At 34.1% G+C, this 25,477-nt stretch overlaps 1 protein-coding gene across 6 annotated transcripts in view; it reads right to left on the bottom strand.

Annotated features, from left to right (window-relative positions):
* Positions 1 to 11,182: 11,182 nt before the first annotated feature.
* LOC117231735 (neurotrimin-like) overlaps positions 11,183 to 25,477 on the bottom strand; it is a 297,752-nt gene continuing 283,457 nt past the window's right edge. For 2 of the 6 annotated variants that reach the window (XM_033490456.1, XM_033490441.1), the window contains exons 9-11: positions 25,061 to 25,132; positions 24,607 to 24,675; positions 11,183 to 14,096 (exon numbers count right to left, since the gene is read on the bottom strand). In XM_033490456.1, the coding sequence (XP_033346347.1) occupies positions 13,945 to 14,096; positions 24,607 to 24,675; positions 25,061 to 25,132 (293 nt within the window). In that variant the 3' untranslated portion in view covers positions 11,183 to 13,944. Of the gene's footprint in view, positions 14,097 to 23,387; positions 23,512 to 24,606; positions 24,676 to 25,060; positions 25,133 to 25,477 lie in introns of those variants that run through there. The other 4 variants (XM_033490447.1, XM_033490472.1, XM_033490482.1 and 1 more) reach the window with 3 other exon arrangements.

Genomic DNA, 25,477 nt, shown 5'->3' with positions numbered 1-25,477 from the left:
TCAACGAAAACGTATGCATCACGTCTTTTCCCCTATGAATTTGAAATTGTTTTGAAGATTTATGATAAGAACCACAATGATGTCACGTAAGCAGCAACTGTTTTCAATGACTAATTTAGAGAAAAATGGTTCCCCTGGGTGGAAGGACACAAGCAGCAAAAGGTCAACAAAGTATGAAACACGATTCCTATTAATCGAAGATCGATATCGTAGCTTGTATTAAAGCAACTCTGTTGCATTATTCATGCTTCTCAAACGAAGCCAGAGTATCCATTGCAATAAAAAGAAGAACCGTGTGTAGTTTCGTTTCTTTTCGTTCTGCAGGGAGGATCCTTTATCGCCCTTGCCCGCTATCGTAAATAAATTATATCCACACAAGGGTTCACGCTCGTTCTTCGTTCGTTTTCGTCGCGGGATTATCTGCCTCTTGGAGACAGCAGCTTTATTTTTCCTATCGATGATTCTACGGACGACGACAAACCCTCAACGTCCTTATATCTTAATTAATCCATCGGAAGGGATTGCTATTTCGATGCAGAATCTTTATTACCAGATTTCGGGGAGAATGTCGGAAGCAGATTGTAACAGGAATATACGAAACTCGGGGAAAATGTGTTTCATATAAACATACTTACGTATGCATGCTACCACTTAAAAATATATATGTAGATACTTGTTTATTTTTGGACAATAAAATGCAATTCAGTTAGAAAATTATAGTTAGAAGAATCTAACTATAATTCGATTTTTAACTAGACTCGTCGTACAACATGATAAAATTTATTTTTGGAGTTTGATATGCAATAAAAAATTTAGCGTCCAGAAGGGATAAATATAGGACAATTTTGTTATTTAAAAAATTGTACATTCATCGGATTTGGTTGCAAATATTTAGTACGTCAATAACAAGGTGAACATCGAAGGAAATAATTATATAGAATGAATTAAAAAATATCCTAGTTCACAGAAAATTGCAGAACACGATACTCTATTTTAGAGAAAATTAATTAAAATTTTAGAAAGTAGTTATAGAGATCTTGTAAATATTACAATTGCACTATATAAATGTAGCATTTATTATAGTTGCATTTAATCAATTAATTCTCAAGAATAATATTTCGTTTGTATTTTTACCCCATAATATATTTAATTAAAAAATAGATGTCTCAGGTGAAATATCTCGAATTATTTCGAATTTCAACCGCGTACGCGTAAACACGGATTGTAAAAATGTCAGCTACTTTTTAACGTTACCACACTACACAGCGTGTTTTATGCAATAGAAGGTAACTTTCAAAGCTACCCTTTGCTCCGGCATTCCTCATCTACCCACTTTGACTTGGAAAAATTGCTTTTAGAGGAGACAAATTTTTGATCCTTCATTCGCACTCAAGGTGTGCAATTTAACGTGCGTCGAATCTGCCAGTGAAATTTCAATTTCCTCTCTCTTGCTGTTATTACGCATGCTTATTTTGCACAAAAGAATACAGAATGTAATGTATATCAAGGTACATACATTGAACACCAGATTCTAAAGAATCAAATGATTAGACTCACGATGATTAGAATCTATATTTAAATTTTATTGCATTTAAAGGTTAAAAGTCATATAACGTGCATAAAAAAAAGATATTCTGAATTTTATTTATTCCTACTTCTTGAGCATTTTATGACGGAAATACGAAGATAACTTATCTGGAGAAGTTTATACGAAGCGTACCAATATTCTCGGGAATTTTATGATGTACACGTTGGTATATGATCGGTCAATAAAAATTATTCGCTGAAACTGAAACCGAAGTTTATTGAAGTATCCATAAAACTCGGTCTTATAAATATTTCATTTCAAAAAATTAAAGATTGATCAAGAGATTTTAGAATTCATTAAAAATACATATGTATATATTGATCGAGTGTTGTATAAAAAGGTTATCAGGTAATTGACAAAAATAAAATATTCTAACAAATCTGAAGAATTTAAATGAATAATTAATTGAAAAAGATATTATACTTTCATACTTCCGTTTTATACTTACACGACATAATTACTTTGAATCATATATTTTAAAAATTGCATCCATTAATTTTATACATACACAACTATTAATTTTATATGTTGGACAATATACTAATAAGTACTTAAGTCAGAATATATTCAAACTCGAATCGAGGTATTGCAAATTTTGAACGATCTAGTTTTACAAGTCTCGCCCGTGTTCCCTACTCGTCCAGTCTTGTTAGCGTTAGTAGACCATGTTACAACTTCGTACGAAACGCATTTGAACTTGGAAAAGGAGATATGTTCGAACTAGGACAATTTTAGACTCTAATGGGACATTGTAGTAGAATCTTATTGCAGTCCGCCAACTTTGTATTTGTACCTTCTTCGACCACGTGAGTAAAACCATTCGAATCTTGGTTCTGACCAGATGCTGACAATACGTTTTCATTTCTATCACTTTATAGTCACTTCTTACAATATTCTTTGACCTAAATACCAAAAGAAATATCATCTTTTTCCTTCTTAAGCACTGTGAGATGAGGTTGGCCAATTTCATAACGCGTTTAATATTACGTTCAGTAGCGGCACTAGACTACCCTTAAAATTGAAAAATATGGAAACTGTTACACTGGTCAGCTGTAGGAAAATAAAAATTGTATGAATTTCGCTATAATGTATATTTTCATTCATCCAGGAAGCTTTACAAAATATTTTATTGGTTATTTAAGAGACTTTAGTTCGTCAGTGAAGTGTATTTCCTTTCCTTTTTTCATTCTGATATTTCTAGATCAATCAACTCTTTTGAATTCACATTGTAATGTTATAGATCATTGGGCGTAGAATTATGAGGTATTGCAGCATAGAATTATTGCCACAAAGATTAAGCGCTTCTGTTTAGAACGTATAATATATATTTAGATATTTAATATATGTATTATACTTATCATTATTGTTTTTCTTTTCTAATAATTCCTATACACTATTTTTTCCCTAATTTCCCAAGTCCTGCGATATCTTTCTGTATAATACAATTATGGAGAACGAATTCTATAAATAATTTATAATTGAATAACCCCCAGCATTGAATAACCCACGATTTATCAAATAAATGAACTTTAATGATAAATTTTGTAAATATATCATGTGCATTTCAAGCAAGTAAATTTTGGTATTCGTGGTGGTATCTTTATATGTGCTATACCTGGATTACTGTTACGTTGAGAAGGAGTTGAACCGTACAGAATAATTCCATCGCGGAGTTGTATAGTCCATGTTCATTGTAATGCTACACGATCCTATTGCGAAGGTTGCTTGCGAAATTAATATTGGGCAACTAGTTATGAAGGGAGAGTTAGTGAATGATAGACGGTAATCGTTTAGGAGTTTGTTACGTCGAATGGTGGGCTTTCGCTTAATTTGTACGCAAGTATAACTGTTGTAACATTTTTGAAGATTATTAAATTGCAATACGTTTGTCAGGACATGATTGTTAAAAATTTATATATTAACTGTCAACTGCTGCAATTAAGTCTTAACTACAAGCGTCGGTATTTTTGTATATTACAATAGACGTACAGTATGCTAGAAAACTTAAGAATTTTATTACCGTGTTACCAAAATTATTGTAGTACATCTACTTTCTATAATGATATTTATATATGTTGAGGTTTTTTCTACAAATGAAAGTAGTGTAAATCGTTGAAGTTCTTAAAATTGTTAATAAAAATGAACGTAATAAGGTAAGAATTGAAACTTCTCTCAGAGATGAAAAATTCTAGCTTGTAGTTTTGTTTAACACGCATCGAAATTTTTTATAGCTCCTGACAATAGCTGTTCTAATTAGCATTCCAACATCATACATGTTTAATTTTTACCCATCTTCACTCTAGAAAGAAGTACACCCAGTGTAAACCTGTTAACAGGATTAGAGATTGCTGCTGCTGCGCTAATTTCACGGGTTTCAAATGGTGACACGACACTCGCACAGTAATCAACGTAGGTTTGAACGTTGAGAAACGGACGAAGAAAGCGAGAAGCGAGAAGAGAAAAAGGAACGAGGCTAAGATGCTCACACAGTTGTATACATCCACGTACGAAATGTGAAGTGAAGTCTTTCCCACAGGACCAAGGGAGACACTTTCGAGATTACGTTCCCTCCTCGGCGACATGAATTGATCCGAAAACCATAAGACATTCCCTGTCCGGCACGTTATTTTCCCAGAATAACCAATCGGAAAGAAAGCAGTTGAAGAAGCACGTTCGGCGATCGCAAAAATCGAGAGAGTGATTTTTATTCCTTTCGATGTTTGTACTGTGCAAGAAGCCGTCGCGACCGATTGCCAAACATAACATATTGACAGATATCTCTCTATCGTTCTGCATCGTGCGTTTTCCCTCTCCCATCTTCTTTTTTATTTTTTTTTTTTTTTCGTTCCCGTTTCGCAGGAAATTGGATGTTTTCGGATCATCAAACAACATAAAATATGTATGCACTGTGCTAAGCTTATGTTCAAAAGTAGAACTTTATCTATTCACGTTTGTGTGCTTTGGTGACTTATCGTTCTCTTCGTACTTAGGTTTGGATTAATATCCCATAATTTTAAGTGTTATAACGCGCGTAAACTGTGGATTCTTATCAATTTGATACATCTGCAAACGTAACTCCACAAATGAAACTTTAAATAAAGATTTGTTCCACCAACCAAATATTATACTAAGCGCTTTACTTTGAACATTGTATGTATTTTTATATATTGTGAGCATTCCTTACAGCTGTACGTATTTAAGTTTCTCATAAATACATAAACATGCACAGTCTAGTTACAGTAAATTAATTTTTTAATTCTAAGTGTTAGTTATGTGTTCCTATAACAGTTTGGAAGATGTATGGTATCATAAAGCATGTGGAAATGTTCGGTTATAATAACATGTAGGATAGTTCAGAGGTAAGGGAACAGTTAAGGATGTCTCTTGCGCTATCATTTTGAATAAATATTAAATCGTTGTATGTAAAATGACCTTTCGAAATGTGTAAGATGTTCCTAAGTTTAATAGATAAACGTGCCATTAAATGGTACATTTCAACAATATAATCGAATATATACAACACGAATATATATACTTGTATAGTGCTAAATGATATCTATTAGTGATCTATCTAATATGCGAGCTATACATATACTTCTTATACACAGTATAACGATATACACAGCATAATGATATAAATTCCAAACATAATTCATAAAATGTTGTAAATCAATACGTCGAAATAGATATTAAACTATCGATTAAATTATCAATTTTCTTATGGAACGGAATAAATAAAGGGTAAAACAAACATTACGAATGAATGACTAAGAACACATGTAATACCGTTTTAATGATCTTCCAGATCCTTTAAACATCATCGATTAGGTTTCATCGAAAACTTCTGGCGGAAGTAGAGGAGAGTGTCTCGACTTGCGTGAAGCCGGCTACTGTGAAACCAAAGATAGTAAGTTTTAAGTCAATTTCGACGTTATTAAATCAGATAGAGCATCAATTTTGGTTTTCGGAATGCCAGGTACAACCGATAATGGGTACAAAGGAGTAGCGAATGGGAAACTACTAACTTCCGAAAGTCAGTAATGTCCCATAATTAGTAACTCGAGAAGTGTCGATGCGAGCGAGGCCAGGTTAGACGTAGTTTCCTGCCGGCCGATATACATATACAATCGCGTCGACGTGGTCCAGACCTCGAAACCATTTATTGCTAATTTCTCCAATACCAACTAGTATTTGCTAACTGAAGAACAGTCGGTTTCTACCGACAGCAACTCGACGCTATGCGACACACTATTAACTCTCTTACTTCCAGTACAAGATTTCTATGCAATTTGATAGAAATATTGCGGCAGGTACGGGAGAATTGAAGGTTTTGAGAAAAAATGTCTTCCATGAACAATATCGATGAAATATTTATTTCAATATACTTTGAAATACTATTAAAGTATTGCGAAATATATTATATGACACATATTATAATTATGACAATATTAGAATATATAAGTAAACGATAGAAGTCATATAAATAATATATGAAATGTATTGTCTGAACAAGAAATATTCCATACAAATTACATCCATTCAAACAAATACTATGTCAAAAATCATAATTCATAGATATACATAATCACACGTAATAACGTACCCAGAAAAAAATATTTAAATTTCATTACCCCATAGTTAAAATCATTCTCAACTAACTCATACCATTCCCCATTTTTCCTTCGCACAAAAAACTATTCTTTCTTTTTACTCACCCCTAAATAACGCCTTGTATCGTTGTATTAACGTGCACTGCACCGTCGAATTGGACACGAGGAGCATACGATAAAACAAAAATAAACTATATCGCTTGGGCAAAAGTGGCGAAATTAAATTGGCTAGAGCGGAACGATACAACGAAAACAATTTCGACCACAGGGGGTGAATGTTCTCTCCCCGTGTTCGACGTGGCTGTCGCCCGATTCATGAGTCATCCCCCGATACTCGTGGATCGTATGTTCCCGATAGTTGACCGATTCGAAAAACTGAATAGAATCCTTGGTGATTGATTGGCTCCTTCGAAAACAGGGAACTACTTGCTCCCCATTCCCTCGACCATCGTTTTTCCTCTTCCTTCCAATCGACAATGATTTCCTCGTCGAACGACGTGGACGTGTCCGACAGGCCCGCGGCGACAATCGCCAGTTTGAAATATATAGTTCGGACAAATGCCGGATTTGCAAAATCGCGAGGCCGTAAATAACCACGAAATGAAACGCTCAGAGTGCTTGTTTGTCGAAATTTTCGGCCGCAGTCGATGCGTTCTGCTTTAAGCGGCATGTCACGTGCGACATTCCAGTCGCCACATTGATGGACAAGAATAACAGAAAAAAAAGAGGATAAAGAAAAAAAATTCGCAAACTAGCACTTTTATTCGGCCGTCGACGCTGTCGAGTCAAATCGTGACTCGATAGTCACGTGATGGGCATTATGTCTGAATGCGAGAGTGTGTGCTTCAGTGTTTTGGACGATTCTTGAGAATCGTTGAGCTACGTTTATACGTAAAGGATCACAGGAAAAAGATGTGATATGTACAATTTTTGATTTTCTTACTTCAATGTGATTTTGATTGATTTTGATTGATGCGATGTAGCTGAAAATGGAAAGGATCTATTAGGTCCCAAGATAATGCTTTTTAAAAATAGCTGACTGATTGGCGGAGTTTTGTGAAGATTCTTTAAGAAGCAATATTTTAGTATTTGTGATATTTTAGTATCATGACAAACAATATCTTCAAAATTATGAAGAGAATCTAAAAACCAAATAGGAAGATACTTTTGCAATATGGAATTATTAGTAAATTAATTTATTTTCAATTAAGTTTCTATGTTTCTGAATAAAAAGCTTCAGAATTAAACATCCGTAATTACGATAAACTTTTTAATTTTACAAGTGAATAGGACGAAGTTCTGAAGGATGAAGTTGAGTTTATTGTTACGCTATATAAATAATTCTGGGATGCATGACCGCTATAATTCCAGTATGTTTACGCAATCGTTGTTATCGTATACCGATGGAAGCAAATGAAACCGTGAATAATAATTTCAAGCTCGTACGGAATGAATATGCATAAGTGTCATTTTAACGAATAGGACAGCTATACACCATTGTTTGTTATTTATGCGGCTGACACATGCATGTACCGATTGAATGGTCGTAAATAATGTTAATGCAAGTGCGATAAATTACACGCTTATTTATTTCTACCCTCATGAATTCGTATCTTCGTTCCTACAGTTAGGTAGGGTCGTATGTATCTTCGTTTCTACATTTAACAACAGATGTATGTATCTGATGATTTTATCAAACATCAATTATCTGTTGTAACTCTATGAACAAATGGTATCCTTTCCTTTATATTTTATACTTTAAATTTTTAATTCTTTAAATTTGAAAATAGTATTGTTAAATATTATCCATTTATTTATATACAATACTTGCCTCGTGATTTAGGTTGACTACCGGTTTACCTTGTTCTTACTATACACTGGTTTCGTTTCATTGCGAAAACAAGGAAACTAAAAAATGTTCAAAGAAGATACTTTATAAAGTTCCCTTTTATTAAACAAAATGTAGAGAAATTGTTTCAAATCATTTTTCAAAATGTTCTACATATATTCTTTCATGTAACTAAAGAAGAAAATCAACTATCTCAAATCGTACTAAATTACTTCCAAAGAACTGCACTTTATACCCTTTCAAACAAACTTCTCGAAACTTACTTCAACCCATCACTCCATTCATCACATCAATTAACTCACCGAACCACTTCCGCTATCCACTAACACCTCCTTATTGCCTCAGAAAATCGAAAAACAACGACCGCTCACTTTTTACCATACAAAAAGCGAGCAACCACGGTTTCGGGTAATCGAACAGCTCGTGCAGCAAGTTATCCGGCGATTTACAGAAATCTGAAAAGAAAACGGGCGCCGTGAAAGCGGGTGGAGAAATCGCCGCGACAAAAGGAAGCTGAGTGCGGAAAAACATCAGTGAACGACCGAGATAGAAACGGTGTGAAAGAATGATAGAAGGAGTGGGATAGAGGAAAGCAAAGCGTCGATGTTGCCGTAACCTTTTCCGTGTCTTCGTAGAAAAAAGTTCAGAAGCAAGGAACCGTGAGACATTTGTCTCCTCTCTCGCGTTTGGCGAGAGAAATCGATTGAGGGTATTGTTGAAGTGGCGCCGTGAAAAAAGCAAGAAAGACAGACAGGAGGACGCACAATAAAAGAAAAAGAGGGAAGGGGATATGTTCGCCCTTTTATGGGATCCGTTTATGAACGTTTATCATGTTCGAGGTCCACGCGAGGTCTACGTGAGGTTACCGGACCGATCGATCGATTAATCGCGGATGTAATTGACTTTTTGCCGTGTTGGCGCAGATAATAAATTTGTCCCGCGGACAAGCTAGATAGGCGCTCTAGACTCGCCCTTTTACTCGTTGTTTCGCCCGTTTTCGATTCATTTCTTCTTTCTATGCCTTTGACAAATTCTGATAAAATCGAGGCCAGTATTGCATTTCGTTTCGTGGCCAGCGATAAAGCGTAATCACTCGCGTGAGAATAAAGTGGAGTTTGGACGATGACTATGAATGTCGTTAACGAAGAAAAGAGGATTTAGCGTGAATTGCTGGAACGTGAAACTTTTGCAAGTTGCGTTTTATCAGGGTAATTCGTGTGTGTTAAGTTGATAAATATCAGTGGCGTAATTAGAAATCGACGGGACGAAAAAACATTTGCGGAGAATTAATGCATAAACGGATTTTATGAGGACCTTAATGGATCCATTCATAACTAAAAACATTAATAGATTTCGGTTTAATATTTCAGGTTTATCTGTCTTCGAATATTTACGAATAAAAATGTATTTGGATAAATAACTTCAGTTCGAACCATCATCAACATTAGTGCTATAATTCGAGAAATATTTAAACAAATTTTACATAATAAAGTTTAAATATTGATGATATTGTGTTATACATACTTACAAAGAAAGGATATGATTTATGCAAAAATCGAATGTAAAATTTACATCCATATTCATACAGCACAAATTAGCTTTATCCTCCTACTGTTATATTCATTTCATTTTTTTTTTTAATATCATAATAAAACCTGCATGATTTTTTACGATTTAAAAAACAAATGAGCTATGTATAATTTTCATAATTTATAACAGCTCACATCTCCATATTTAAAACATTAATCCATCTCCCACAAGTATACGTTTCAAGCCTTATTACAATATCAAAACAAAATATGTACAGTTATATTATTTAAAATAAAAGAAAACGAATGAAATATATATAATTTTTATAACTTATAGTCATGTGCATTTTTATTACATTCTCATCCATAACAAACTAATGATATCTTTAATATTTTTTTTCAATAATCAATTTCATAATATGAAATAAAGGAAGATAAGCAAAATGACGCCACTTTCCATGCAAACCAGTCATCACGTTCATATATTTCGAGAAAGGTTTAAATGTGCCTTATCATTCTCATTATCGTGGGCAGCAACGACACGCGTTATTAGAGATATTCTGCAAACTGGACATTAGCGCAGCCGTTGTGGGTTGAAATGTAGACAATCGAACTTGTTATCTCATTTGCATATCGGTTTCATTACAGATGGAAATTACTCGCGCGTATCCAATATTTCAAGGGACATTACAACACGTCACGGAGTTTCGAAAGATTATTACGTTATTACGGGACGCTGAATTTCCGAGAGCTGATTCGGTGCAGACCATTACCACTTTCCTGCTCTCCCTCTTTCTCTCTCTCTCTCTCTCTCTCTCTCCTCCTTTCTCTCTACTGTTATTGCGCTCCATACGGTTTGTTTTACTGAGGACGCAAAGGGATTGTAAGATGGCAGTGGTAGTGTACCGTTGCAGGTCAGCCGTAAAAGCTCTCGCAAAGACGCGAAACTTGTCCCAAATGTAGAATATTGTTATGGTTGTACATTCAACGAATTGCGTAACTTGATCATCTAATCGTTTCTATTATTGGCTGATTAATTGATACTACTCTATAATTCTGTTGTTGCTTCCTGTAGGGTTTCCTATGTCTTTATTTCGACAAGAAAGCACGTCATATGAAATAATGGAGTATTATTTGATGACCAATGCAAAATATTATATTCGATATAATATCACATGTTATATTCCAATCATGAAATATAACAATTAAATTCCATTTGTTTGTTCGGTTTTTTTAAAAAAGCCTGCAATCTAAAGATCTAAGAAAATTTATTTCATGCATTTTGTTGTCGTATTGCTATCATACTGCAAAATAACCCTCTTATGAAGAGTCAAATTGCTTAAATAAACACACTTACCTGCTACTGATTCCTCCATAATCTTCGAATTATCGCAATTTATTTTGAATATTCTAAAACTCTATTCTATTATATAGATAAATATCTATCTATTATATAGAATATTCCAGAATTAACATTAACAACACAACTAAAAGAAAGATTTTATATATGTATTGTAAAACAACGAAAAGGAAGACTCGACTATAATAAAATAATAACTTCAAAATATTTAATATAAATTGATGAGCTTGAATAACTGAACAGTGATTTATAATGGCAGTCGTGTATTCGATTTATTAAGATATTCAGTCCGACAATTTCACCATCTATTTCTAATGCTCGTTTTACGGATCGTTTTTCGATATCCGGTTGTAACTCATAAAAATCGTTCGACATAGTGAAACCATCGGGCATGATACATTAATAACGTTATTATAATAATTCAATACGACATATCTATAATCGCTGTAGCCTCGACTCGTATTTTTTTTCTTTTTTTTTTTTTGTTTTTCTTTTCTACTGAACGATGTTTCTCATACGATCATCGCCATAACATTTCGTACGGTCGCTGTAATACGCTATTCACAACACTTGCCTTTTTGCACTTTTTTTTGCATCAACAATCGCAGCCTCGAATCATCACCGTGATTAATAGACGACGATTCAGATTAATCACAGCATAACGTATCTACAATATTTACAGAACAATCAATCGGCAAAGACGCGTTACGTTTCTTTCTCGTGCTTTATACTCGAGTTCCGTACGGAACTCTAATAACATGTCAAAATGCCACACAGCTCTTTCGAACATATACACTTCCATTTAAAAAGTTTCGAATCATCTAGCAATATCAAGTGACAGACAGAATGATAAAAACGAAATGACCCTCTTCTTGTGAATTTTATAAGACTGGAGGATTATTTACAAGGATCCTATGAAAATCTTTTTAAAATAACTGAAATTAAAATGTAGAAGTTTCATAGAAGTCACTGTGTTACTAAGAAGTAAGATTATCCGAAAAAATATGAAAATTCGTTTCGCAAACGAAAGAACGAAAACATTAACGAATTCTTCTGATAAAAATGGGCGATTCAAGACTTTCCAAGTGCACTGCATCTACACTGTTGTTACCAGATCTACGTTAGACTCGAACGAAACTCGAAATAGACTTCTGTGAACTTGCATCACAAAGGTTCAAAATATCGTTTAAAGCTTCTCCTTATTTGGTATTTACAGAAAATTATGCGAATCAAGAGTAGTAAAAATAAATTTGTTCATGCAGAAGAAAGCAAAATGGGTCAAGGATTCTATCGAAAAATGGCCCATGTTTCATTAATTGATGACTAATTTTCCTGATATTGTTCGCTCTATAGATCGTTAAATCTACTTTAAGTCTCGTTAAAGCTAAAAATATTGTCATCGACGTGTAGCCTTGCAGGAGGACCACGAATTCTCTTCGCTGATGCGTAATTGAAACTGAAACGACGAAGCTCTCTGCACGAAGACACCGTCGTCGATGATTCGGGGCTACGCAACATCATCATCATCATCGTGTTTCTTCGCTTCTAGTATGCAATAATTCACACGATTTTTATCTTAAATCGCGTCGAATCGCATTCGCGAACGCGTCCGCAATGTTTACGTATGTACGACTAGCGTTTTGTATCAGTGCATGCACGTTTGCGCCAGTCAGAAACAGCTAATGATGAAACCTAAGAGCGCGTATCTCAACACAACTACGATTCGATATATTATGTATATTATATGTTCCTGTGTATATAATGGATAATTATGCATTTTTCGTTTATTCTTTCATGCGTACGTATATATCATTACATGTACCGAAATACAGTTGTGCCTTGTTCGCTCGACTAGATTATAACTAACGTCATCGTGTTACGAAATGCATCGATGAGGACTCAATGTTGACAACTGGTTGTTCGTTTCACGAGCTATGAGATCGGTTTTACGGATGGAAAGTACGTAAAATCGTTAGAAAATAATTTTTCTTCTTGTCGAACCGAATTGATTTACGTACTTTGTCATCCCATTTTTTGGACTTACTACGATTCAGAACAATTTTTAATTATTCTTGTTCGATGATAAAAGAAATTTTTGTCCCCATGATACAAGAGAAGTATGTGTATGGTTTTACAAAGAGGAACATTCGTCTTTTTAACCAACGTGAACGATATAACGATAATGAAATGAACGCGAGTAACGATTGAACTTTACAATGGAGGAGAATATCTATAGAACGCTGAATCATCTTGGAGAATCGTGAAATCAATGGTATTTACATAGGTAAGAAACGAAGAAACTCGTATAGACGAGTTCGTAATACTACAGAACTAACGGAACTACTCGAGTCGTTTCGAGGCCAGTGATTCTCAGCCGCCTCGGGAAAATTCGCGACACACGTTTGATTATAAAACTCGGTTTTGGCGGAACACTTAAAGCGATAACGCGTTATACCAGACGACACAACCGTCGAATTTCTTGCGGAACATCAATGTGTCGCGTTAATATCGGCTGAAAACCGTTGGCGTAACCTATTATCATACGCAATCAAATCCTTCTAGTCGATACGAAAAGTTCTACTTTTTCGTCTCTTTTCTTTGTCTTTTCTCTTTTCCTAAACGCGAATACTCGATTCACACATGACAAGAGAGGACGAAGTCTTTTCTCGAATGCAAAGATGTCGCGCGCCACAAAATCATCGTCATTCATAAAAGCCTAGGAATTCCTTCATACTCACTGTAAGTATACTTACACAACATATCATATTTATATTTATTTATTTATATATATTTATTTATATTTATATATATTATATATAATATCCTCTTTTTTTTGCTCTCTGTATACGTCTACGTTTAGTATGAAAATAATTTCAAGCGCGTCTTGTCTCGTCGCACTCGTCCATCATCCAGCCGAAGCCGGCGTACCGGAAACTGGTAGCCGTCTCCGGTCTGGTCACCGTCCAATAAACACTAGAACTGGAAGCCCCGTTCCCGCGACGTGAGAATCACCTTCTGATGGCTGGAAGTAGCAGTGACAGCAGACTCACCAAAAGATGAAGAACGAGTTGAGCCCGATGGGAAACGCCCGGACTTAGAGCGTCGACCGGAAGCTCGCCTGGCGGCCTCATCGATGGTGGATCGTAATCTCTGTCGTAATCTGTAATCAAACAAATCTTCTTCTGCACGAATCTTCCAACGAATGAAATTTTATTTCTATTTTTATTTCTCATTTCTATTAGCTTTCCAATTTGAATGAATTTGTTATTGCAGCGATTTCAGATTTGAAGAATCGAAGTTTAGTGCATATGAATTTTTATATTTTTAAGATATGAATGAGTATGTTCTTATGACAGTGCAGAAAAATACATTTTTTAGTCAGCGATTAGATTTTCGATCTCTACGAGTACAGCGCTTCAAGTTTTAATTATTGCACACGAAATTTTATCTTTTTGAGAATAATCTTAAATAGATATGGGTTTTTAGATACAGTAAGTATTTGTTGACTGTAAGATTACTTCTAAATTACAGTTGCTTCAAGAGAATCATTTGGTGTGAATTGCACGTTCGACTCTGTGGCTTGCCTGACCATACGTGTCGTATACTACTTTTAACCAACCATTGATATCCAAATATCCATAACAACGAAAATATTCAATTTGCAATGCAAATTGTAAAACATTTGTCCTGTTTAACAACTCTTAATGGTCTAGCTACCAAAATTTTAAATATTGTGATGAGCATATAGATAATAAAATTCTTATTCGTAAATCAACCGAATGGATTATTGAAAGTTTTATTTCTCTATTTAGTCTATAACACCTATAACACAGGACTTAACATTTTTATTTGCAGTAACAATTATGAACTGAGTTTAGTGGGATTTGATATAAAGGCTTCTTTTATTTACGATATATCGTTCGATCTCGTGAAACAATTTTGTTAATTTCATAATCAATATATAATATATAATTTCGTATAATAATGTTAGATTATTAAAAAGTCTCTAGGCCAACTTAACAATAATATTCAAGGACACGATATTCGAGGAATTAATTGACAACAGCTCAGTTCTCCTTGTCTCCAAATATTACATAGTAGCATCTGAAACGCGACAATTTTGTTTGTTCGCGTAAACACAGACGCGGTTTGTATTTTCTTCATAATGTATTAAATTGTTATTTTCTAGAATCAACTCTGGATTCCTAGCCAACAAGAATGGTACTTGAGAGGGGATAACAGAAGCACGTAGTGAATATGTGGAAATGAGAATGCAACAAAACATCCCGTGCCCGCGAGAACATGTTGCGCGAATAATAGAGAGAATGTTCGATTATAATGCACCCGCTGGGTAATCGAACGTTTGGATGGTGATCGTGCGATCAATGTTGATAGCATTCTGAAAGGATTTCGGTCGGACAATACGACGGTGATTCGAATTTCATAGAGAACGAACGCGGGAAACCAATTCGTACCCTGTAAGTCCGAATCTGAATAGTCTTGGGAACAATCAGTTTGCAAAATGCCATCCTCTTACGAAACAGTAAATGCAAGCGCTACATACATACGAAGAAAAGTAGCATCGTGAGCTTGAAAAAGCAAGAGAAGTTTTCGCCTATTCCATTGTGCTGTATTGCACAAAGTCCTTAGAGTCGATTATTTAGCAAATAAAATGCAATTATTATTGAGCAATACAAAGTACACCGACTCGCGAAAATATTCATCTTTTGTGAATGTATTTTGTGAGTTATATGAAATGTTTTGAAATTTTATCGACACTGTTGCGAGATTCGATTAGCATAATTATACTGTTAAAGTTTGAAAATATATATGGATATTATAAGATATTTAGAGAGATTAACGATTATCCATTATGTTAATAAGCTCTGATATTCATTCTATACTTAAGATGGAAAAGAACTCTTCAAATTTAAAGAAGGCATTAAAAAAGACTCTTGCAATTTCTGTCTATATGGTAAACTTAACAAAATTCTAAAGGTGGTCACGATATATTGACTACAAGAGAATTAAAAATTCTTTTAAACATAGAATGGTAGAAATTTACATTGACATGAAGAAAAAGCGAGAAGTGTAGTGGTCTCGTTGATGAAATGAAACAACGCCAAAGATGCTGTGTATATTGTGTGTTCGCGAATACTTACGAGGGTACGATGTGTAACTCTTCCTAGCCTGAATAGTTTCTCTCAAATGAAAAAATATTTCCCTGCGTATAATCATTAAGTTTTCTAAAATGCAAGAGAACATGTAAGAATTGTGACAAAAGAATATTTCAAGATAAGAAATTTTAAATGAATAAACATGAAAATTTAAATGAATTGAATGAATTATAAACGCTCAATAAGCTAATTATTCAAATGGAATTGCATGATCGAAAAGAGTCAAAAATCTAGGGAATAATGGGTTACTTTTCGTAAGTATTACTAGATTCTATTAGAATCAATAAACGAGGAAAATTTTCCGTTTAGTTTGAATAGCAAGATTGTCACGAATCACTATTTACAGATTTCCTGTTGTGAGAATAAATTACCGTTTTGCTACTGAATAAACTTTTTAGGACGTTCCAGACTACTTTCGATCAATAGAAACTCCCGATTTCCAGTATGCAAAATTGTTTTCGAATTCAACGAACCGGCTGCGTGTATTTAAACGTCGGTGATTTAAAACAATCCAAAAAGCTCGCAATTGAATACTAGCTTTGTGTGTTAACTATAGAATGTTAAAAAAATAAGCATCTCAAAATTTAGAAGTTATAATAGCCATTGAATGAAATGAAAAATGCTTGAACAACATGAAACTTAAAATCAATTCTTCGAGAATAAAATGTAATTATAGATAATTTACACTGTTAGTTTTGGTACCATAAGATGACCATTATTATGATAAGACCATTGTTAGTTTCATCAAAATCGACAAAAAAATATAGTAAAGGCACAAAATTTTAATTTTTCTTGCTGAAAGAAACGTTTAGCATGCTCTTTTTACATCCTAAGACGATCTTTGCAAGTGTGAATTATAAATCAACGTGTGTGTATACTTATTTTCTGTTAAAGAGGGACGTCTGACACACACACATACCTTTTCTACTTGCAAAAATTTTCAACATACAAAAATATGAAATGAAATTATTAAAGTTTAGAGTACAAACGAAGATGTTGTCTGACATATATATTCGTTTCTCGTCTCGTTATTAGGTTACAGGATAACATTATTAAAATTTAGAAGAATACGAGATAAAGGTATTATGTAGAATAAATAGTCGACTGAAAAACTTAGTGCAAAGATCTTAACATTCATTGTTTGAGCACGAAATGTTGCACATATTAAAAACGGCGAAATTTATAGACAGCTTCGCAAATTACATACTTGTCCTTCCAGCGTTGGAAAGATAGAATGAATATGGTGGTGGATGTTTGCGGATACGTGAGAATCGTCCTATAGAACGGTCGATATTTCAACAACGAGTGAAATATATGTGCGAGTATGAGAATAGTCGGATAGAGAAGATAAATACAAGGAGTTGCCGCGGATAATACGAAGGGTGGGCGAGAGCTCGACGCTCTTCCGCATCTCGGAATTAAATTCGACCAAATTCTCGGAATCTCTAGGATATTTGGTCTGTGCAAATCCCTTTTTAATGAGATAAAAGGCTCGCCAGCGGAAGGCTAAATAAATTTATACTCCATTAGATATCATCCAGCGGCTGTTAAATTGGACTGATTCAGTGACGTATGTAAGCAATAGATCGATCAGACAATACGTAATTATACATACTGTGTATGTGTGAATATATATATAGTATGTCTTAATATTCTTCCAATAAATATCATGGAACGAAGAAATTAGTAAATTATAAAATAAACAAATTTAACATAAAGTTTAACGTAAAGTTTAACATAAAAAAGTTTAACATAAAGATTATGAAAGCGTGAATAGTCAGGTATTGTTAGAAACTTTCAATCAATTAAATAGTTAATTAAATTAATATTACATTATCAAAATGTTTTTTCCTATTTTAATGCACAATTTACTAACATCCACGAATTGTATTATCCGAGTTTTCGACTACCTGAGACAGCTTCGATCCACATCACATAGGATAATCGACTCTACTGTATTTGTCTATGTATGACTGTAGTAAATGGAACTGAAGAGATAACGAAATGCAAATAAATCCATATTCTCTAGCTCATAACGTAAAAGAAAAATTTATGAAAATTTGGTTTTGCGAAAAAATATGAGTGTTTCTTATTTAATCTTCTTTAATGCAAACTTTTTGAATGGTATTTTTATATTTTTATCTTTTATAATATATAGGGAAATGTTTCTTTATAGTGATCATTTTGGACGTTCTATAAATTTTACGTTTTATTCAAGTTGTGCTTGGATTTTATAAACATTTCTAGCCTTTGCAATATTTTAATTAACTGGGCGTTTTCCTGAAACAGAGAAAATAGTTCAAATCTTTCGCATTTCTTCGAACTCCCAATGTTGGGTATTTGTGTTGTTGGCATAGTCCAGATATCGTCAAGCTTTTCTTCCTTAATAAAAATATCATTTACAGGAAACTATGCAAATATTAACAAAGACTAAACGTACATACTTTTTAAGCTGGTGAAATCACTTCAAAATATTTTTCCTATTACCAAATCATTGATAAGGTAATTCGAACGTTTGTATAAATAGTGAATTATAAATATAACCAAAATTAATCTCTTTTTGATTATCTCGCATAAATTATATTCTACTTATAAAATGTAAAAATGTTTCTTCAAAATCCATTACTGCAGAAAAATATCAATTAACTAATTCAAAAATTCGATCCAACTTAATTCATTCACATCGATCAAACTTATCGCTTAAAATGCTAAAACCTGCATCTAAAGCGTCGTTTCCAAATTTACCCTGAAACCACAGAACCACGAACTTCGCCGGAACACTTACCACAACACCAAAATGACTATTCATAGTTCCGCAGAAACCAAACCGCGATTAAGATCGAGTTTGAGATTCAGATCGAGTGTTTAATACCGCTTAAAACGTTACTTGTTCTAAAATATTCTTTCCATCGAATTCACTCTAACTAATATCACTAAAAATTTTAATCCACAGTGGCTACGAAAATTATTCACTATACGCGTCTTATTTTCACAGTATCAGATTTTTACACTCAAATAACACGAAATTTAATATATCAACTTGGGCCTAAATAATTACCGTGTAAATAATTAGTATATTAGCTTAAATAATAAATCATAGGATGATACTTGTTATTTGATTACTTTAGTACCATCCCATTTATTTTTATTATTTTAATGTTAGCTGAAAAAATAAATGCAGTGTGCAAATATTTTTTTTATAGCCGCTGCGAATAGGAAACGTTAAAATCGAGAATGAATGGCTGAGGCAATCAGTCAGAGAAGATGGCTGCCATTTTGGAATCGAGTCTGCCGTCGAATTACAGAATTCTGTGGAATTTGATGGATCGCGATATGGCGGGCTGGGAAAACAATTTATTAAATTATTCCCTTGGGTATCATAGAAGGCGGGTTGCGTCGCAATAAATACGTAGTTTATCGTCGAGTTCGATTCTTTTTTGGCACAGTCTCTCTCTCTCGTTCAATTTCGCCTCTCGATTGGATTGGCCGGTTGTTCTAAGTTTTACGAACCAGGTCCATGTTGGATCAACACCGCCACCTGTGGCGCTAATACAAATCCGGTAATGTTGCCGGCTATGAATACATGAATATCAACCGGGAAGAAGTCGATACATATGTACGTTTACTCCTGTTAACCCGGCAGCAACCTCGACCTGCATACAGGTATCGCACGAATGGAAACCAAGCTGTTTGATATGTAGTCAACCACGTATATCTGTGTCGAACATCCTCTAGTATGAAACGATTTAATCTCTTGTTTTGTGTATGTATTTTGTCCTTTTTGTGATAATCTGATGCACAGGCCCACGAAAGCAATTGAACACTTCTAAACACCTTTTACGAATACATTCTGACACTTTGAATTACTGTAATGAAACAAATTTAAGAATATACATAAAAGCTATAAAATATTCGATGCAAGTATATATTTTGTAGGGAGCACAAACGTATTTAAACAGTGAATTGTTTATTACATTCATAAAACTGAATATTCAAGTGGATCATATTTAACTCTTATTAAACTGTTTAAAACGGGTATTCGTGCTGTATACCAAATCTTTACTAAACATACGTTTGTAGCGAGTATCTTGTTGAAGTTTCAAGTTCGATTAGTATGATCATGACAAAGTCATGTCTCATTATGATGACAATGAAATTCCGAAATGTTTTATGTAATACATATAACATAAAAGTTTTATATGGTAAGTGTTTGAATATCTTTGTGCTTTCGATATTCTTTCGATATTTTTCCGACCGCAAATTTCTCATGATATAGGTTTCGGTTGAGTGAGAACTCTCTACGAATCAATATCTAGCAAAAATGCTTTATCGTCGTTATTAGAGAAGCGAAGTAAAACACACATTCGGAACGAACAAGTTTTCTTATTTGAAAACCGATCGGGAAACAATCGTCGCGAATTCCTCTGGAGTAGTTCCTCGTTCGCTTTGGCTCGGTCTTCAGAAATGGACGTCGAAATCGCACGTCCGCCTGGAAAAAAGTTATTCCCACCTACGAGTAAATTCCACACTGCGCGCGTGACTTTCCGCACGGACAGCGACAGACGAACCATTTTCCAACACTTTAACAACGTCTTTACCGGTCCTCGACCACACGATTTCCTTCGCTTCTTTTCGTTCGCTCCGATTTCGTGACAGAATCCCATCGATTGTGGCCATCACGCGACAGCCAATTAACTTAAAGGAACTTTAACTGGAATAGCTGGAACTAACATGGTAATAATTGCCGGGAACTGTAGCAATTATTTGGCAAATTTGCGGTGAATTCGATCCTTTGAGAATTGTGTTTTATCGCTTTTGTCGAACCAAAAAGCAATTGATTTGAATTCAAAGTGAATATGAGAAAAAAAGAACAATTTTTTTCATTATGACGTTTACTATGAAGCTTTTGTAGGAAACGTATTATCTTAATACCAGGTGATCAAATTTTCATTAAAATTTTGGAATAGTAAACTTATCATGTGAATAATGGTACCAACATTTTTTTCTTTTACAAAACCTCCGTACAGACTATCTTATAATAAAAAATTTATTCTGTATGCAGATATTTTAGTTTAAAGATTAGAATAGAACAGTTCAAATACTTTCGTAGGCCATTGTAAGTTCGCTTCAGTTTCTTTGCAATAAGTTCCACACTTTAATCGTTGATAATTCTAACATTAGATAATATTTATCGTTTGAATTAACAAAATCGCAATCATAAAACTAATCGATCATCGACCGTACAAATCATTAGATTAATTTAACACGAAATAATTACGTTCTTCTTTTCTGTGAAATTGGTTTGGGATCGAAGCGAGCTCCAATCAAGAAGGAACAGCGGATCGATACACGTTCGTCCAAACTTTCCTCCGTCACGTCACGACATTAGGATAAGCTTCTTTGGAATCGAGGAGAGAATTGGCTGGCGTGTCGATCGACGCCTCGAAGAATACAGATCATAAAAGTTTGTACAGTATAAGAATCAATTCATCGGCAGCCACTGGTTGGCCGCCCTCGACTTCCTGCACGTGCGACGGATGTCGATCGATTTAACAAATGAAGGCGAGAAAGAGGCTAACAAAGAGAGTTGACGGGAGGAAAAATAAAGAGAAGGATAGAAAGACGGAGAAAGAAATGGGAGAAATTCAACGTTGCCCGTTTCTGCGTTTCACCAAGCGAAACCAGTCGACGGCCGCGGGTCAACGAAACTCGTTTTTCATTAATTGAAAGTAAACTTTGAGAAAGGGGAGTCTCCCGCCTCGGCGCTTCTCAGAATCTTTCAGCAAAGTCATTGAAACTGAGTTCGAAAAGTTTAACGTCGGTGCCAGTTGCTGCCAATTTATTGGCATACGAAACGAAAGTGCCCTCGGCAAGACGTTTTATCTACCACCCCCGCAATGTTCATGAGTATTGAGACACCTACTGCTTTTATACGAAATGTGACAATTAATGTAAAATGTCAAGGAAGCGATCAATCGCACAAAATTTTCTATTTCAAATTCTACACCTATTGTTATTTAAGTACTTTATTATTATTTTACTTGTGTTAAATTATCGATAACAAAGGAGAAAATTTGCGACGTTTTCACTGAAGGTTGCATAGGATAGACATAAAGTTGCAATTTTTGAAATACATATAAAATTTATATTATAAAACTAGTATTTGGGATATCAAACTTTTCATGACCATTCTCGAAGAAAATGTTGTGTACAAAAAATTCACGTGATAGCATCCTATTTATTTTCTGATGTTAATATTTGACTATCTTTTTTAGTTAAATCACGTGTTAGATCATTTTTAATTATATTTCATTCGAACTTCAACCTTCCCACTTATTTCCAATCGCTCAGCTTATTACATACAGCATAATTATTCGAAAGAAGCGAATAAAAGTTCTCTCTTCATTGGTCATACTTAGTACGCACGTAATTTTACATTAATGCATTATTTCTTCGCGGAATATTTAGACTTTTAATCGATATTCGAAATTTAACGCTAGTTAAACTCGCTGGATTGGTCTTCTCATGCGTATTCATAAGATATTACAACGTTCAATATTCATAAGCTATGCGATACTTTAAACGGCACCGACTGGAATCAGACCAGCAGCCGTAAGAAAATAAAACCGCGGAGAAAATTTGTCTTCTGACTTAACTACCAAGCCCCATTTTAAATGGAATTCGTTCTATACCTCGTGTCACACAGTAATCAGACGAAGTTTTTCGATCAATTATAAAATTCATATTTCCTTATATTCCTTTCTTACATCTCAACAATTTGAATATAAATTAAACCAGTAAGTTGTAATTTGTATGTGCAATTGTTTTAATAAAAAATTTCAATTTATGAATAAATACATTTCTAAATAAATATTCGTGCTATAATGTGGAAATTTAAAAAATATAATATTATAAAATTAAATATTAAAGAATTAAATTAAAAAAGAATTGAATAAAAGAGATATTAAAATAATTAATTATTAAATATGAAATTGTAAGTGTGCAATGTTTTATCTGAAAGTAAAATATTCTTGTATATTTCCAGATACTTTAGGATAATAATTGAAGAAAGTTTTTTTAGGACTGATCGATAAATTCTAATAATTAAATTATCATAGAAATAAAATCAATAAAGTCTTATAATCTCCAGATTGAAGCAAAAGTCGATTAACACTCGTTAGAATCTTTACTCTATTCAATTAAAATAAAATGAACATCGTATTAAAAAGTTTGGATACTTTTTGCGATTTCATTCGATCAATATCTGAAGTAGGGATTCTTGATATAAGACTCTCGAACTGAAGTGAAAGCACTTACTGTGCGCTGAAAAAGAAGTTCATAGTAGTGCCAACTATTGTTGATGTCTTTGGGCCTGAAGTTTCTCTCGAACTGGCTCGTCTGAAAAGGACTTTCAGTGCAATTTCAGCTCGTAAATAGATATACGAATATGTAAGTTGAATGTATGAGAAAATATCGATATTTGATGAGTACAAACTAATTAGCAACTTCGGTGAAATCAGTTTTCCACTAACACTTGTAATCTCCTATAACTTAGAATAATACGCTAATTGATATCAGGATATCTGTCCGTGCAACTTCAGATCGTACTATTTTCAATTATCTAATAAAAAAATCCGAAATTTTTAACTAGAAATAAGAATATTTAGTTCAATTTTTGAAAGTCTCTTTTTTTATGTATAATTTAATATTTCTACTATTCATCGCACCAAAATAAAGGAAGCTTATGTTTAAACGAGTAAACATCCAAATTCTGTTCGTACAATGTTTAGTTACTTTCATGAGTCAGTGTATCTTTTAAATAATCTTCTTGTCCATAATGGTAGAAATCATAAAAAGGTACCGTAGAAAATAATTAAATCAAATATTATTAACAAGGAGCAAGCAGGCCTGTTTTAAATCTTTTCTACTTTATTATAAAACAAAAATTGCAATTTTTAATTCCTAAAACACTCACATAATATATCTCAGTATTCTTTTATTAATTTTTCATATATAAATACGAATTGATCCAATTATTCACTTAAAGTTCGTTATCTCAATTCAACGAAAAATCTCTTCAGAATCGTAAGATCAACATTATGTTTATGCGATCGCGAAATTGCAAATGTAAGAAAAAGAAGAACAAAAAAGAAATGAGATCAGAAACGTAAGAGCAGGAGATCGATACGTGGGGTTACAGAAGATCCATCAATGAAATCACTGTCGTCGAAAGCGTAATTCTGAAATCCATTCCAGCCAGTTAAAGGGGACCAAGTAACGTGAAGTAATTCGTTCACGGATAAAGGGTATCACCGAACATTGGCAATTTAGTGGATTCACTGGAGAATCTCTCCACCTCGAATGTGCACCGTTGACGAGGTTTTAATTACGCTAATTACTCGAACGAAGCGGTACAACAGGCAGCCAGCCAGTTGTATCGTCGTGGGAAATGCCTGAGGTACGCGGCCCGCGTTAAAATAGATATTTACTGACCTGAATTTCGCCATTCCTCGACCTCGTAGTCGATAGGTCGTTGTCGTAATTTCTTGTTACCGTTTCTACCTAAAATGCATTACACAAAGGCGGTTTTACATGGCGTGTTTTACGACGGGGACGTCATGACGCAGGAGGGAGACACGGGAATGGATGTCCTTGCTTCAGCGGGGAAAAAAACAAGAAGGGTGGATGGATGCAAAGTGCCATCGAGAGGGCTCTGTACGCGTGCGTGTGCGCGCGCGCGCGTGTGTGTGCTATTTTATTTGTAAATTAATGTCGAGTATTCTGCCTAATTCCTCGCTTTTTCGCGAATATTTAAACGCCACAGGTTTACGTTGTCATGACTTTTCGTGTGGCATGCACGACATTTGGGTGTTTTTATAGAGTGATTAAAATTGAGATAAATGTAGAGGAAATAGGCTGAACACCTGCTAGATTTCAAGGTAGTTACCATTCTTTTTCATTGATGAGGTCACGTGGTAAGGTGGTGGTGTAGTAGACGTGGTTGATGGTGCTGGGATTTCTGTGAAAATAAAGAAATTGCTTCTCAATTAGTGCACGACAATATCTCTTTGCACACATGCAGAATTTAGACTTGTAAAGGTATTAGGTATTAGAAAAAAAAAAAAAGGAAACAATAAAAGAAATTTCTAACTTTTCTTTGCTTGTTTAAGATGGAGATTGGCTGATTCTCTTTCAAGGTTTAATATATTTTTTTCTTCGTATTTCAATACTTGTATATCAAAAGCTCAGCGCAACGATAGAGAATTGTAGTAAAAAATGATTCTACGAAAATTGCATCAACTGAGTATTGAAGTTCTACCTTATCTCGTATATTTCCCTGATTTATCTCCGATCGATTTGCAAT

The sequence above is a fragment of the Bombus vosnesenskii genome, unplaced genomic scaffold, assembly GCF_011952255.1.
Source record: "Bombus vosnesenskii isolate JDL3184/JDL3185 unplaced genomic scaffold, Bvos_JDL3184-5_v1.1 scf7180000013263, whole genome shotgun sequence".
Classification (NCBI taxonomy): domain Eukaryota; kingdom Metazoa; phylum Arthropoda; class Insecta; order Hymenoptera; family Apidae; genus Bombus; species Bombus vosnesenskii.
The sequence above is the reverse complement of the archived record's forward strand: the minus strand, read 5'-3'. Positions and strand labels throughout refer to the sequence as shown.